Below are 14,737 nucleotides of genomic sequence, written 5' to 3' on the forward strand. Positions count from 1 at the left end.
GTTCCACTTACATATCCCTCCAAACAACTGAATTCCATAACCATGACCATTACATAAGTGTGCAGACAAAAGAGGAAAGACTGCTCACTGAAATGAAACTTGCTACATATTCTCACACCATAATGTTGGTGAACTCTGATATTTGTGGTACCTTAAAAACTACATTTGTGAAGTACTGCTGCTGTCTTAACCCGTAAAGGCCAACAATACCCCCCACGTCTACCCCCCCACAGCCGCATTAATTGTCTTAAAATCAACTATTGCAGAATGACCTGGAAGCAATTTTACCTGTTAGTATACATATAAATACATCAGCATGTGAAATATTTTTGCTTAGCTCCCCCTGGTTGCTTCAGAATAATCGCCGGTAGTTAGAGATTGTGTTGGCGCGTGCAACCCTCGATCCGAGCTGGGCTGGACTGCTGAGGTGCCAGACTCGGTCCGTTGCAATTTTAGCTGTTAGTATACATATAAATACATCAGCATGTGAAATATTTTTGCTTAGCCCACCCTGGTTGCTTCAGAATAATCGCCGGTAATTGGAGATTGTGGTGGCGCGTGCAAGCTGGGCTGGACTGCTGAGGTGTCAGACTCGGTCCGTTGTGCGCCCAGGGCCTTTTCCCGGTCTATTATGGGCCTGTTTGTTTGTTTTGGACCCTCTGTGACAGTGAGGCAGTCACAGCGTGATTTTTTTAGGCGTAGGAGGACTGGCCGCCTGCATTGGACCCCCGCATAACTGGCCCACGTGCATCATCTCCCGACATCATTGCAGCCTTTTTGGTCCCCCTTGGACGTTTAGGGGCACGTGCAGAAGCAGCAGCCGTTGCTACAGGTGCCGTAGCACTCGTTGGCGTGGCAGAGGTGGTGGTCACTTTACCGGGGTCGGTCTATGGGACAGAGGTAGGGTGCGTGGGGGAGGTGGTGATGGTCCGGGGCGACAGTGTAGACATAAGGCTACTCCTCAAGCAAAATTAGCAGCATTACCAATGACAGCGCAGTTTTGATACGCGCGTAAAGTAGCTGTCCCATAAGGGACCTATTGGCCTGCGGTGATGCAGTCCCATATGGGACCTATCGGCCTTTACGGGTTAAGGACTGATGATGGTTTAGGAACTTCAATGCATGATTGACAGCAATATTTTTATCAAAATCACAGTAACACTGAGAGAAAAGAAGCAAGAATTACAAGGAACAGCAACGGAGTAGCTTTATCAGGGATAAAGTATTTCAAATCCCTTATTTCAGCCCATAATTCATTAATCACTTATATCCTTCATTTGCAAGTTATGTTAGCATATCCAATGTTTCATAATATCTAACCATATTTTATAAGTTCTTACCTTCTTTCAAACCCAGTTTCAATGAGGTGTTTTTTTAAGTCCTCTACATACTACCACAAGACATTTTACTAGTTTACATGTTCTTTATGTTCACTACACCTCTTTTGTCCTTTTATAATCATACCATGCCATGATTTTGCTTCAAATTTCTCTTGCTTTGAAAAGCTCCATACATGCACATGTCAGACCTGTTATCTTCATGGCAACAAGTTGCCACAGGGAAAAGAAAGCAGTATTTACAGTTACATCCCTTTGATGACACTACCTACTTTAACATGGAAATGCAAGACTATGCAAGGAAGGGACGTCCACTTTTCTCAACCACGACATGTCAGCCACTTCAATCAATGTAGCACGTAAATAAGTGCACATGTAATTCCATGGTAAGTATCAATTTATGCACTAGAGAAATATTTTAGTATATACCTTGAATAAAATTAATTATGAGAGGATAAAGCAAGTGTCTTCTTTTAACAACATATATACCATACCTCAGCAGTTGTTCTGTGGATCATATATCCCATAATGGTATGTTGTTGAAAATAGGACATTCCTTTTATGAAGCTTTACTTAGCTTGGAAATTGGTTAATTCCATGATTTTATCTACCAAGGGGGGAATCTTTATCACCTTTATTTTCTAATAACCACTTGATGTATTTTTCTGGTAACTACACAAAGACTTTGTAACTGATTTGATAAAATGTAGCAGTGATGTGAAATGTTACTCATACTTTTGCCTTGCGGTCAAACGGTGGGTCAAAAGTTTCAATAAAGTGCCACACAGAGCTTATAAGCAATTTTATTATTTTATTGCTGTTGAGATTAATGCTGTTACATTTCTAAACACTCAAACTGGTGAAAGTGATCTTAAATCAATGTACCAGTGAGTAGATAAAATGTCCTGGAATTAAAATGCACTTGGGTAGTAAAGGCACAAATTTTCCATAAAATTTGTTGAATACTGCCACACCAATTTGTCTTATGCCACTTCAGGACTCTTTCATCATTACCATTAGAATGCAATTTCAATATCTGGAGTTATTACATATACAGCACTAGGATGCTATTTTTATACTGATGTATAAAAAAGCCTAGCATCTCATCCATTCCTTTCACTAAGCTTACATAAACAAAGTAAGCATTCACATAGTTTGACAGCAATCACAAGCATTCATGTCAAACATAGTACAACAGTAGTATGATAAATTATCAGGAAAATAACAATAAGATTTTCAAGATGTAATGTAAACTCTAATGAATTACTGGAATTCTACATTCCAGCTATGAAGTATCATTTGTGTCCAAGTGACAATTTATAATCATGATGATTACATTTGCTTGTAAAGAGACCCATGGTGTATTGCAGAAGTGCTGCTAATTTACTTTACATTTTTTAAAAGGTTAAATATATACTGCATTACAAATGCCTGATCTAGAGGGATGAGAGTGAAATTTAAGCCCAGTGATTTTGGGTACCCTATCCATAACGTTTTATATTTTATCAATCAAATATTTACTATATCACAACTTATGAAAACTTACAAGCATAATAATTCTCATCAATTTGTGAAATACATATATCATGAACATTCTGGCTCACTGGGTAATGCTGCTTCCAAATCTTTCATATTTACTTCTTCTAGTTTTGTTCTTGAACTATGTGGGACATACTTCCTCTGGTGCCAATGTATACCACTCTTCTTGCCTTGGCCCCTGCTACCTCTGCCTCCTCGGCTGAAACCTCGAGACACTCCAGTGCCAAATGATAAGTTGCACGGCACTTTTGGTGATTTTCTTACATTTTCATTTTTACTTTTTATTCCTGCCATTTCATTAGTTTCTGAACTAAACAGCATAGCATTTTCATCTTTAATGAGTGAAACTTCACATTCCATTGAAGATACTTCTGCTGAAAGGTTTCTGGCATTTTTGCAGTTTTTTTTCCTTTGTTTTCTCCAAGACATATCATATCGAAAATTGGATGGGAATCGGTGTAATTCTATGCAATGGATATGCCTTTCAGTGGGATTTTTGAATTTTTCAGAGCAGGTTTCCAGAAGACACTGGTACTGGAAAAAATATTAAATTCCATTTGGAATGAAATTGTATAATTCAACTCCTTAAAAGAAATCAGTGAAAGGAAACTACTTTATAATTACAAATTAACAAATTTGTTGCACTTACATATAATACAATTCTATGGTAAAATGAAAGGGCAGTGTCTGGTTAGATCAACAGGCTAAATTTATCCATAATTCATTAATAAAAGAAAAGGCAAAATTTATCAATAACTTATTAACCCTTAAAGTGCAGGTGTCGACAATAGTCGACAGCTGGTGCCTGGGCTCAAACCGCGGGTGTGTCGACAAGGCATTTTTTGACTTAGCACGCCGTCAAATTAATTTTGTTTATGCTGAAGTAGGGTTAGCATGTCATTTTCTTTCAAATAATACCCAACCATGCTCTTTTGACTAATTATTGGTCAGTGTATGACTTGTGTAAGTTTTGAAATGATGTTTGCTAGACATCCCACCTCTTCTCACCTTCCAGTGAATTTCATCCACAAGATGGGGGCCCTTTGACCTCAATACCCATCAAGGGCATCAAGAAGGCCTAGAAGTTATGTTATTTTGGGGTGTGGTTCACATAAACTGTATTAAAGTTATGCTTCTAATTATTAAATCATAGAAGAGAAGTCCACTCGGGGTGGAAAACTGTCTATAAAAATGCGTTCTCAGTGATCCTACTTCAATATTCCGTACGTGCTCTACCAAAGGTCACATAGTCTTCAACTTAACGTCATTAAACAGTTAAGGGTATGTACTCGTTTATCGATTTTCTAAATATCATCGACCATCCCCCCCAGTTAAATAATAATAAGGGGGGGACCAGGGGACCAAAAAAAAAAAAAAAAAAAAAAAATGAAATATAACTATAAAAAAAATATTTACTACTCACAATACAAAAAACAATTTAAATATAATATAAAAATTACCAATTTTTTTCATGTCCGTTATAGAAATAGATAAATATTACATATGTTAGGACACTCCCCCTGTACTCGTCACTACATGAAAAGCCAGTTTCGATGCCAAACAGTACACCACTGCACCACTCCAAGCCCCCCCTCCCCCCCATCACCTCCTCACCCTCACGCTGGCTGATGTGTTCAGATTTCGAAGTCCAGTGTTGCTCACTCAAAATTTTACAACCGGAAAAATCGCCAGTTACCCCTGTCAATTTAAGATTTTCCCCTAGATTTCAAAAAAAAACTCTAGATTTAGCGGAAAAAAAACCTAATTTGGCAACACTGTTCGAGTCGGGTTCTAGGGGTTCTACGAACCGGCAACGAGATGATGATGGACGTTGGGACTGGACTGACACTTGCCGCCTTGCCTGCCCACTGCGTGCGAGTGCGTGCGCGCGGCGACTAGCGACGGCGACCGATATAGACATCGGTACGAAAAGTGAAACTTGTACTTTACAATGGTACTTCATTCAGTTATGTGAGTTAAGTAGAAGTGAAGGTATGAAAGGTTGAAGTGACGTATGTTTTTGCCTGAATTTGCCTGCGTGGGAGGACAGGCAGGGAAAATAAGCCCGCGCTTTGAGGGTTAATAAAGGAGCAATAAATTTTTCTTGTCTATGTATCTACATCTCTGATGCCCTGCTCCCTAATGAAAACCTTCCTCAAGGGAGTGACAAACGTCTCCAGTTTTCCTTGATCTGACACTCCCATTCCTACAAAGTTTATCTCTCCAATACTCATCCCCCTCAATCTATTTCGTTGGTAGTTTCCCCCTGATACCCACTCCCTAAATCCTTCCCTTATAAACTCTCTTCACAAACTCATCTTCAAACATACTGATTACATGTCCAAATCATCTCAGAGTACTACACTTCACTCATTTAACCAGTTCACAATCCACAACCCTTGTTACACCCATACCAAATCTCTCATACATGCTTTCATTGTTTTTTCCATCCCATCCTAACACACCCCATGCACCTTGTAGCTCATTTCTACTGCGCAAATTTGTGACTGGTGTGCTACATTGTATGTACACTTCTCTGATGCATGTGGCAGTTGGGAGTATAATATTGGTGTAGTATGTCCCACTTGATTGATTGATATACTTAAGGTTGAGACTGGGAACTGGTCCTCCCTTCAATTACTTCATCTTAGATCATCAATTAAAAGATCACATGGCATTTTAAACTCACTATCCCCCTCCTCTGTCAGAAATTGGAATGATTACATTTGTATTTTACAATATAAAGTTAAAAATTACAAAATGCCAGGATGTCAAGATAGCTCAGAAACAAAAAAGACTGCTATATGTAAAATGAAATTAGTGATTAACTCATTATAAGATGATTTCTCTTTAAAGTCTTATGCTACCAGTTCTATACTAAGACTATGTATATTATACTACACTAAAAGCTCTTGTGTGATGGCAGTAGAGCGAAGGCACTAGTGAAGTAGTTTAGACTTTATTGAACCACAACTGCATGACATGCTGTGGAATATTCAGAAATGTCTGGATTTCAGTGAGAAAAAAATCCAGAGTGATGATTTGGAGCTTTCTTTTACTGTAATTTTATTACTGAGTAACAATTAAGAAATATTGTGTGCAGAGGTAGCAAAACACAATGGTAGAAAGTTCAAAATGAGAATTCTGTTGTTAGACAACAGGAACAATACACACTTACCATCATTTTCTTTTCTGCCATCAGTTGAAACAAAGTATCATGCACTTCCAGCAGGTGAAGATCCAATAAGTGGTGTGTAGGAAAGGAGTGTTTACAAGTGGAACACACATGCTGATGGCAGGACCGTTGGTGAGCTGCATGCTCTGCCACAGTTGTGAAAGTCTTCTTGCATCCACCAACGCTACACACTATTGGCTCAATACTGTAATGTTCAGGAGAATAACTTTATCATACACTGTATAAGTGTAATATCTCCAATTTTGTCACAAACTACTAAATTTAGAGTAATACAAAGTACATAAATCATTTCATACATGAAAGGCTACACACATACCAATACTAATTGTATTCTCCTGCATGAATAACAGCATTCCCATTTATTTAGTTCTCAAGTTGGGCCTGGAGCCAACTATTACATATTACATTTTCTTTCCCACTGGTAATGAAGATTCATGGGTCAGCCAAAGAGGTACCCCACTCTGCGAGTGGGGTACCTCTTTGGCAAACTGCTAAAGCTGGGGTCACACATACATGGTTCAGCGATACGGTTCACTGCGGATAGCTATCCGCAATGAAACATATAGCCATCCACCACTATCTGTAACATTCCACACAGAACCGCCAAAATTCAATCCGCAATGAACCGTATCGCTGAACCGCGTATGTGTGACCCCAGCCTATGGCGGATGGAGATGTTTCATTGCGGATAGCTATCCGCAATGAACCGTATCGCTGAACCGCGTATGTGTGACTCGGCCCTAAAGGGGTGTCTTTCCCATTTCACTGGTCGTGGGTTCAATCTCTGTTGCCAGTAAAACCCTTTCCTGGTCTGGAATAATTTTTTGTGTGTTTCATGACATGCAGAGGTCGTGTGAATGTATAGTGAAGTGAAATTCAGGTAATACATAGCCTTGAGTCAACATGGTTTCACCACGTTTGCACACTGCCTTGTGCTGATGTGCCCTATATAGGACTGTTACACCCAATAGCCATAACCATGAGAAATCAACAAACACTAACTTTTCCTTTACCCACTTAAACACCTAAGTTATTTCCAGTCAACTATAGGAAGATAATATACCTAGGATGGAAGAAATCCTCTTCATCAATATCAATACATGGGATTTTGGCGAGGGGGGCACAAGCAACAAGACCTTTTGCCAATACAGGGTCATGCCAGGAGTGGTGCTGCACACCAAGGGATGTCAAGTAGTTCCAGCAATCACTTGTACCCATTCTGAAAAAACAAAAACCTGCTTTCATGTTTCCATTATAAATTTGTACATTTAGTAGTTTACACCATATATTTTGGTAAATCTTAAGAATTACCACTCCACCCCATCCACCACTTCAGCCCCCCCCTACCCCCAAAACAAGCCTGAGGACCTGTGGAGAGCCAGTTTTTTTTTTTGTTGTTGTTGTTTTGGTTTTTGGGGGGGAGGCAAAATCACTGAAATATAGGCTTCAAAAATTTACCTTAAAAAAATCACTTAAGTAGGGAAAATTCCCTAGTCTTGAAAGTAAGGAAAGTCCCTAACGTACACTCTTGTAATCTATTACAACATAACGTAGCAGCCGCTGCAGGCAGTCTGTTGACGAGTGTCGGGAATGTCATTGGATGGTCATCGCAGTGGAACCCTCCACCCCCCCACTGCCGCTGCCCCAATCTGTCCTGCACTGAGTAATTTTCAACGGCCCACACCACATACTGAATAGATTTAAACTACCCCAACCCAACTTTACATAACCTAACCTCTAACTGAGGGGGGCTTTGCCCCCCTTGACCCTCCCTCCTAACCCCCCCACATTATAACCTCCTAGGGAAAAAGACCCAAGAAGCAGAGCAACTCTAGGGAAATGTCAAGTTTCATTTATAATGGACGAAAATAATTATGCAATACTCACCGAGAGGGGAGGTGGGATCCAACAATCAACAATTACATATGGTACAATACTGACACTTAACCCATCCACTTCTGCTAAGTTGATGCTAGATTATTGTTACTGAGTACTTTGGGTACAAAATAAAACCGATTTGTGACAGTTGTCGTCTAGCCCTGACGCTCCTGCTGTCAACTGACCCGGGAGTGACCTATCGATTGCTACCTATCACCAAGGCCTCCATTTTACTCCAATTTGGAGTTGCGCGCGTTGAACAATATCCGGCTGTTTTGTGACACAAGGTTGTCACAGGTTGATGTGACCAAGAGGCACCAAGCACACCCCATGTGACACGCTCGTGTCACTGTTAGAATATGGTGGTATTGAAGGGTCACAAGGACTTGGTTTTGGGTTATTTGAAGGTGCAATGTGCCTCGAGGTGCCTCATGGGCGAATCAAAGTGACATGCATGTGACACAAGAGAAACATCTGGTACAGAAGTGGATAGTAACCGGTCCTTTTGTCAAACTACATGCATACCGATAAAGAGGTTAAATACTCAGTTAACATTTACCGAGAGGTGAAGTAGAATTATATTTTGAGGAGAATAAAGAATACTAGAGTGTCAGTCCATCATTCCATGATGGCGGCGAGAGGAAGACTGAGCTTCAGGAAGCTGCTTACATGTCAGCCGTGATACACCCTAGCGTAGTAACATTTCATAATTGTAGTCCTTTAGAATAATAAAATACAAATACTTGTGCCATTATTTGCTTTAATATAGAGAAGAAAATAACGTAGAACTCTTAAATACCATTTTGTGTCCGAAATCGTAATGATCCATGCTCGTTCTGGATATTACCGACTTAGGAACTAGTTTCTGTGGTGTAGTGTAAGGCAGCTATGAGGCTCAGTCTCCCTATAGAGATCCTCGTGAAACAACAACAATGGACTTAGAAAAATCAAAGCCAACTTTATAATTAATGAGACTTGCCCCCCTGGCCCCTCCCCAAAGTAAAACGTATACGGAAATGCCTTATAATAATAATTCTTTTACATGCTAAATTACTACGAATATTGGTTTGGAGTGGTGCTCCCTAAGATTAACCTATATTTTTAACCCCTTCACTACGGCCAGGCCAAAACATCGCCCCGCGCCGTATCCGAGATCGCCGTGCGCGCCAAATTTCAAATGTCGCTATTGAATATAAGAAGTTTTCAGCCATAACTCAACATAATCATCATGTATTATATATGAAAACATACAGAATTAAATGATACACATAAAGAAACTCACTACGGCCAGGCCAAAACAGCGCCCCGCGCCATATCCGGGATCACCACACATGCCAAATTTCAAATGTCCCTATTGAATATAACAAGTTTTCAGACATAAACTCAACACAATCACCATGTATTATATATGAACACATGCAAAATTAAATGGTGCACATAAAGAAACATAAATTAATTGATAATTTTGAGATGTAAGCATAAATAAAGGGATAAAATAACTCTTATACTGGCTAAAGCAAGCCAGGATGCAGTATGCGCGTCCTCGGATGGTACGGGGCATGCAAGGACGCAGTATACGCGTCCTCGTGTTGAAGGGGTTAAAAGAAAGTGCCACAAAAGTTATGGGTAGAAATGAAAATTAACCCTGGTAACCTGCATAGCAATGATGAAAACAGCCATGAAATGTGTGTGGGAACCTGCACAGCTGTATGTGGCGGAAAAGCTCACAGCGTCCCACAGCAGCCAAAACCAGTGGCTCATCACAGCTAAAATCAAATAGGAATAGGAATGCTTCACCCCCTCAAGTGAGGGGTGAAAGTGAGCCGGTACGCAGTGGTATGCCATACCAGGAAGAGATATACAGCCGTTTACAGCCGGTACACAGGGACACGCTTTCGAATACACAACTTTCACCCCTAGCTACCTACCAGGCAATAGGATTTGTTTGTAAACATGAAATGCTCATATTGCAAAGTAGCTCATTATATCTGGCAGATTTCTAGCGGTTTTGGATACCCAATCTTGCACATTTTCGTCTATTAGAGTTTGCCGCACTGCCTGAGTGGCTCATGTTTGCAGTTTCTCACGGGTTCTGGATGAGACGAGTGGCAGCCAGTGTCGCGTGCACGGGGGTGTGCCATACTGGGAAGAGATATACAGCCGTCTACAGCCAGTACGCAGGGGTACGCTTTTGAAGACACAGTACCTGCAAGAATCTAATCTTACTTTCATCCCTGCTCAAGTCCCCACTGGGACAGTAATAGTCAGATGAATATACATGAACCTCCTAACAGGGGGCTTCATTTCCCTTAACCCCCACCCCCCCTCCGTGTCCCCATATTTCGTCACATTGGGCCCCTCTGTTTCCACATTTGGTCGCATTGGGGTATTCAGCCTCCCGTGGCCATGTAGGCTTGTGCACACATTTCATCCCTATTTTTACACTTAGTTTGATTTTTACACCTCATGGTTGAAGTTGGTTTTATGGACAAAGGGTTACTCTTCCGGGATGGGATACTTACCCAATGCTTTCCAGCATCTCAACATCCTCGTCCTGTTCATGTGTGTGGCGAGGACCTTGAGATCTCAGAAAGTTTCACATATCTTGGTAGAGTAGTTCATAATAACGGTGAGTCTGGCCAGGAAGTCTTGCGGTGGATTGGCTTGGCCCACGGTGTCATGGACTCGCTCAACATGAGCATATGGCATTCTTGATACCTGTGCAGAAGGACAAAGATCTGGATCTTCAAGTCCCTTGTGCTCCCTGTCCTACTTTATGGTTGTGAGACATGGACACTAAATGGAGACTTGGAGAGGCGGATTCATGCCTTTGGTAATAAATGTCTATGCAGAATCATGGGATATCACTGGAATGACTTTGTGTCAAACCAGCGACTACTCTATGAGACTGATTCAACATATATTACCTGCATAGTCCGTCAACGCCAACTCCAACTATACGGGCACGTGGCACGTTACCCTGAAGCTGATCCTGCTCATCGGGTTGTCTCTGTAAGAGACAATCCTGAGTGGAGGAGGCCAAGGGGACGCCCACGGAATTCGTGATTTGACCAAATCGATAGATCCTGCCGGGATGTACTCAGGTTGGGAAGGGGGCCTGCATGGACTCATCTCACCTAGCTCTCCCAGACACACCAACGGGAACACACTGTGCACACAATGCAACACTAACCAAGACGAAACACTAGAACACTTCCTACTACACTGTGATGCATACAGACACATCAGACAACAACTACCCTTCCTTGAAGTGACCACAATAACTGAAGAAGAAAAACTGGCTACTCTTACTTTTTACAGACAACCAAAGTGTCAATGAGAAAAAACAAACTATACCACAAATGTGGAAACAGCGAGCACAATCATACGACTCACCAAAGTAACAACAAAGACAATACCAAAGAAAATTACTAAAGTGGGGTGATATTGCCAACCCACGCCACAACACAATGCAACACTCAACCACCGTTGCAAAGGTGTACCCCAAAGACTTCATCGACTTCGACTTCATCAACTTCATCGTCCCCCCAACATCCAACACAAATGTGCGTGTTATGTACCTGTACGGATGCCCTGCGCATTATTCGTCCAGATCCAGATCCAGATGGAGACTCGCCCGGAGGAGCCCCCGGGCTTGGCGTCGTAGGGTGGGCGAGGCGACGCGCCCCACGGTGTATGCCCCCACTGACTGATTCCAGCATCATTCGTAACTAGCGTCGTTGTCTTTCTTACCTTTTCAGTTATTGTGGAGCATGACAATCACATCACATCTACGGGGGAAAGTCTAGTCGGTAGTAGCTTGTGGTTTGCTCACACAGGCAAGGTGCGCCTTCTTCTTCTTCAGTGTTTTTTGGGGGGCTAGTTAGGCCTGGGAGCACGGCCTCCACGGCCCCGCCAGCCTCGTCAGCTGGCCGCTGCCTCACTCCTGGCCACCTGTTTGTAAACAAGCCCGGGCTTGTGTATGAATCAGCTTGCAGTCACAAAATAGCTCGCAGAGGGAGGTTCAACTTGATTATTTTTTCTGTATTTCTCATTCACCGCTATCGTTTACCTGTCCTGTTTCGATCGGCTCCAGTACATGACACAAACATCAGAGAAACACTTTTAACCCTAGAAAGGTATTCCCTAAAATTTTAACGTTCCGGGTATAGCTATAGGCAGTATATATCACTGTAGGAAAAAATAAAAATAAAATATAAAGACATGTTTTTTTTATTATAAATGAAATTGTGGTACAAAAAGAAGTTTTCCGGAGTAATACTGGCTATGTTTTATACTAACAAAACAAAAAATAAAATCTGACTTTTAGATTACTGAAAAAAAAATCCCCTCCAAAAATTAATATTTTGAGATTTTTTTTTCATTAAAAAAATAATAAAAAAGTGCCCACCTTAAACTAGAATGATGTTAGATGCCTCAGTCTGCCTCTCAATCCTGGGCTGCACAGCAATCATGGTGCCTCGAATGACTAGAGATGGGTAATTCCAATAGGCCTCACTGTAGAAAAAAATAAAAATAAAATATAAAGACATGTTTTATTGATTTTAAATGGTACTCTGGTACAAAAATAAGTGATCCGGACTACTACTAGCTATGTTTTATAATAACAAAATAATAAAAAAATCTGACTTTTACTTACCAGTTATTCTTATAGGGGGAGGGGGGCATCTCCACACACACTCACAGAGGAGTTCCTAGCATCAGTGATTGATTCTAGTGTGATGTTTGTTGACTGAGACATTACACTGGAGCTCGATCAGCTATCTTACATATATGTCATCATCAGGAATTGGTCGCGTTCATTTTGTGGCCATGGCTCAAACCCGCAAAAAAAGAAACACGTAGATAATTATATATAAAACTTGGTTTAGTATATATGGGTCATGTTTACTGATCAGCAATTTTTACTCACTGTAACAGTCGGAAAATTCGCGCCAATTGATCTATCATAATAGAACAAATGACTATATTTTCCTTCACACTTTTTTTTTTTTATCCTAAAAACGATTCGGGTATACCTGTGCCAATTGGATACACAACTATGTACTTACCATACTCAGAAACAATTAAATGCGGAGCACTGACACACACCCTTCCCCTACGAGAGCAAGTGGAATACAGAGGATATAATTTAGCATCAAATGTTGCAAAATACCCATTGCTGTGTGAACAATGAGCGCGAAAATTAGAAACACGCAAGTGTGTGATTCCAAATGGCATAGGAATACCTTTCAAAGGTTAATCAAGAGAAGGCTTAAGAACAAACGAATAGGGTAGATGTTGGAAAGAATTACCCCACGTTGATGTTCACTCAGTTCTTGCTTATTTAATCTGTTGGTCTGGTGTGTTGTTGTCTTGCCGGCAATATCAACCATCACAATAATCACAAGTGGACAAACTTGAACAAAACCCCAGGCAAATTAATAGGTTTTCCTGATGTGTATATTCCCCCAGTGCGCATGCTCTTATTGCTGCGAGGAGGTATTTCTCGCAACAACGGTGCGGCGGCGACGCTGCCAGCCAAAGAGTTGCCAGCTGGGGCGGGGCGGGGCCAAGCTGTTTCCACGGGCGATGGCTTGCCTCATCAACAGCAACATTATCAGGAGCTCTGATAAACCTAAGGTGAACGATTGGGTTAATATTCGGTAAAAGGGCGGTATTTCTTTATACGTTTACGGCAAAACCACCTAGTTTCCTACATGATAAATGTGCGTTTCGTTATTGTACATGTGCCACGTACAGACTTATAAAATTACCAAAAGGACAACCAATAACTCTCAAACCAAACAACAACTAGTAATCTCAACTTGGAAATGGATTCAGGCAACCTCCAACCTTAATTCATGGAAAGTCCATACGTTAAGTAAACTATATAGTGATCAAGCGAGGCAGTATATATAGTGGAGGCCAGCATACAGATGTTTACGCCGACATTGTCGACCGGATTCTAGAGTACGTATCTTCTCTAGGCTTCTTAATTATTGGTGTCGACCAAGGAGACTAATATATATTATATACTATAATCTCGATCCTTGGTGTCGACGCAGCAGTAAGGGAGAGATAATTATAAGAGTGCTGACTCTAGGGCGCTGCCCAGCTCCCCACCTCCAACCTAGCTCCTTCGCTCGAGCGCGCTCTAATCCGTCATCTGGCGCCAGCAGTCACAAGTTATATCCCCGGAGCCAATTGTTTTAATTCTCAGTGTCACGTGACCTACTTAGCCAATCACATTTGAAATTTGAATATCACACATGTACAATATGATCACAGTCTCGCTTCCGGCATGACTAACGAAGGTTCAAGGTTGTGGTTGTGCTAAGACCTTTTGAGCCTGACGGGTGTTCTTTCAACAGCTGCGAAGCGCTCAGGGAACAGGTACCACAAGTAGCTACCTTGCAAGATACCTAACTGTGCACGGAAGCCCACCCGATAAAACTGCGTCACCATTTCCTCAAATGTGCCGCGCTGCTCTGCAAACACCCAAACCCACCACAATATGGTATGTACGACGGTTAAAATTCGTTTTAGTACCGTGCCAGTATTTCATTACCTACCTAGCTTATGAAACATCACTATATATTTTTTTATAGCTCTTCATATATCTTTTCTACAAACGTTCAACAATCATGGGAACGCTTTCAAAATCTAATTCAAGAACCATCTATTGTTGAAAATAGGGGGTAATATTCACGAAAGCGTACAGCCTCCTCTGGCGGCGGCCGCGGCGGCGGTAAAGCCGGTGTTGCGAGAAATACCTCCTTGCAGA

At 41.3% G+C, this 14,737-nt stretch overlaps 2 protein-coding genes across 8 annotated transcripts in view; one reads left to right on the plus strand and one right to left on the minus strand.

Moving 5' to 3' along the window:
- Positions 1 to 2,124: 2,124 nt before the first annotated feature.
- On the minus strand, positions 2,125 to 12,751 carry LOC126996409 (zinc finger protein 511-like). 5 transcript variants are annotated; one of them, XM_050856816.1, is made up of 5 exons: positions 12,611 to 12,751; positions 12,362 to 12,468; positions 7,136 to 7,291; positions 6,055 to 6,256; positions 2,125 to 3,410 (listed from the first exon to the last, which is right to left on the minus strand). In XM_050856816.1, the coding sequence occupies exons 3-5, from the start codon at positions 7,288 to 7,290 to the stop codon at positions 2,922 to 2,924; spliced, it is 846 nt and encodes a 281-aa protein (XP_050712773.1). In that variant the 5' UTR covers position 7,291; positions 12,362 to 12,468; positions 12,611 to 12,751; the 3' UTR covers positions 2,125 to 2,921. The 5 variants fall into 5 exon arrangements, with proteins under 5 accessions (XP_050712773.1, XP_050712770.1, XP_050712769.1 ...); XM_050856813.1 differs by lacking the exons at positions 12,362 to 12,468; positions 12,611 to 12,751 and adding an exon at positions 11,704 to 12,052 and having other exon boundaries at positions 7,136 to 7,307; XM_050856812.1 differs by lacking the exons at positions 12,362 to 12,468; positions 12,611 to 12,751 and adding an exon at positions 11,704 to 12,048.
- Positions 12,752 to 12,906: 155 nt separating this feature from the next.
- Positions 12,907 to 14,737, plus strand: part of LOC126996407 (organic cation transporter protein-like) — a 54,283-nt gene continuing 52,452 nt past the window's right edge. The window contains exon 1 of one of the 3 annotated variants that reach the window (XM_050856799.1): positions 12,907 to 13,593. The gene's annotated coding sequence lies outside the window, so the exon portion shown is untranslated. Of the gene's footprint in view, positions 13,594 to 13,701; positions 13,924 to 14,112; positions 14,471 to 14,737 lie in introns of those variants that run through there. The other 2 variants (XM_050856800.1, XM_050856798.1) reach the window with 2 other exon arrangements.

Source organism: Eriocheir sinensis, chromosome 10 (genome assembly GCF_024679095.1).
Source record: "Eriocheir sinensis breed Jianghai 21 chromosome 10, ASM2467909v1, whole genome shotgun sequence".
NCBI classification, from domain to species: Eukaryota; Metazoa; Arthropoda; class Malacostraca; order Decapoda; family Varunidae; genus Eriocheir; species Eriocheir sinensis.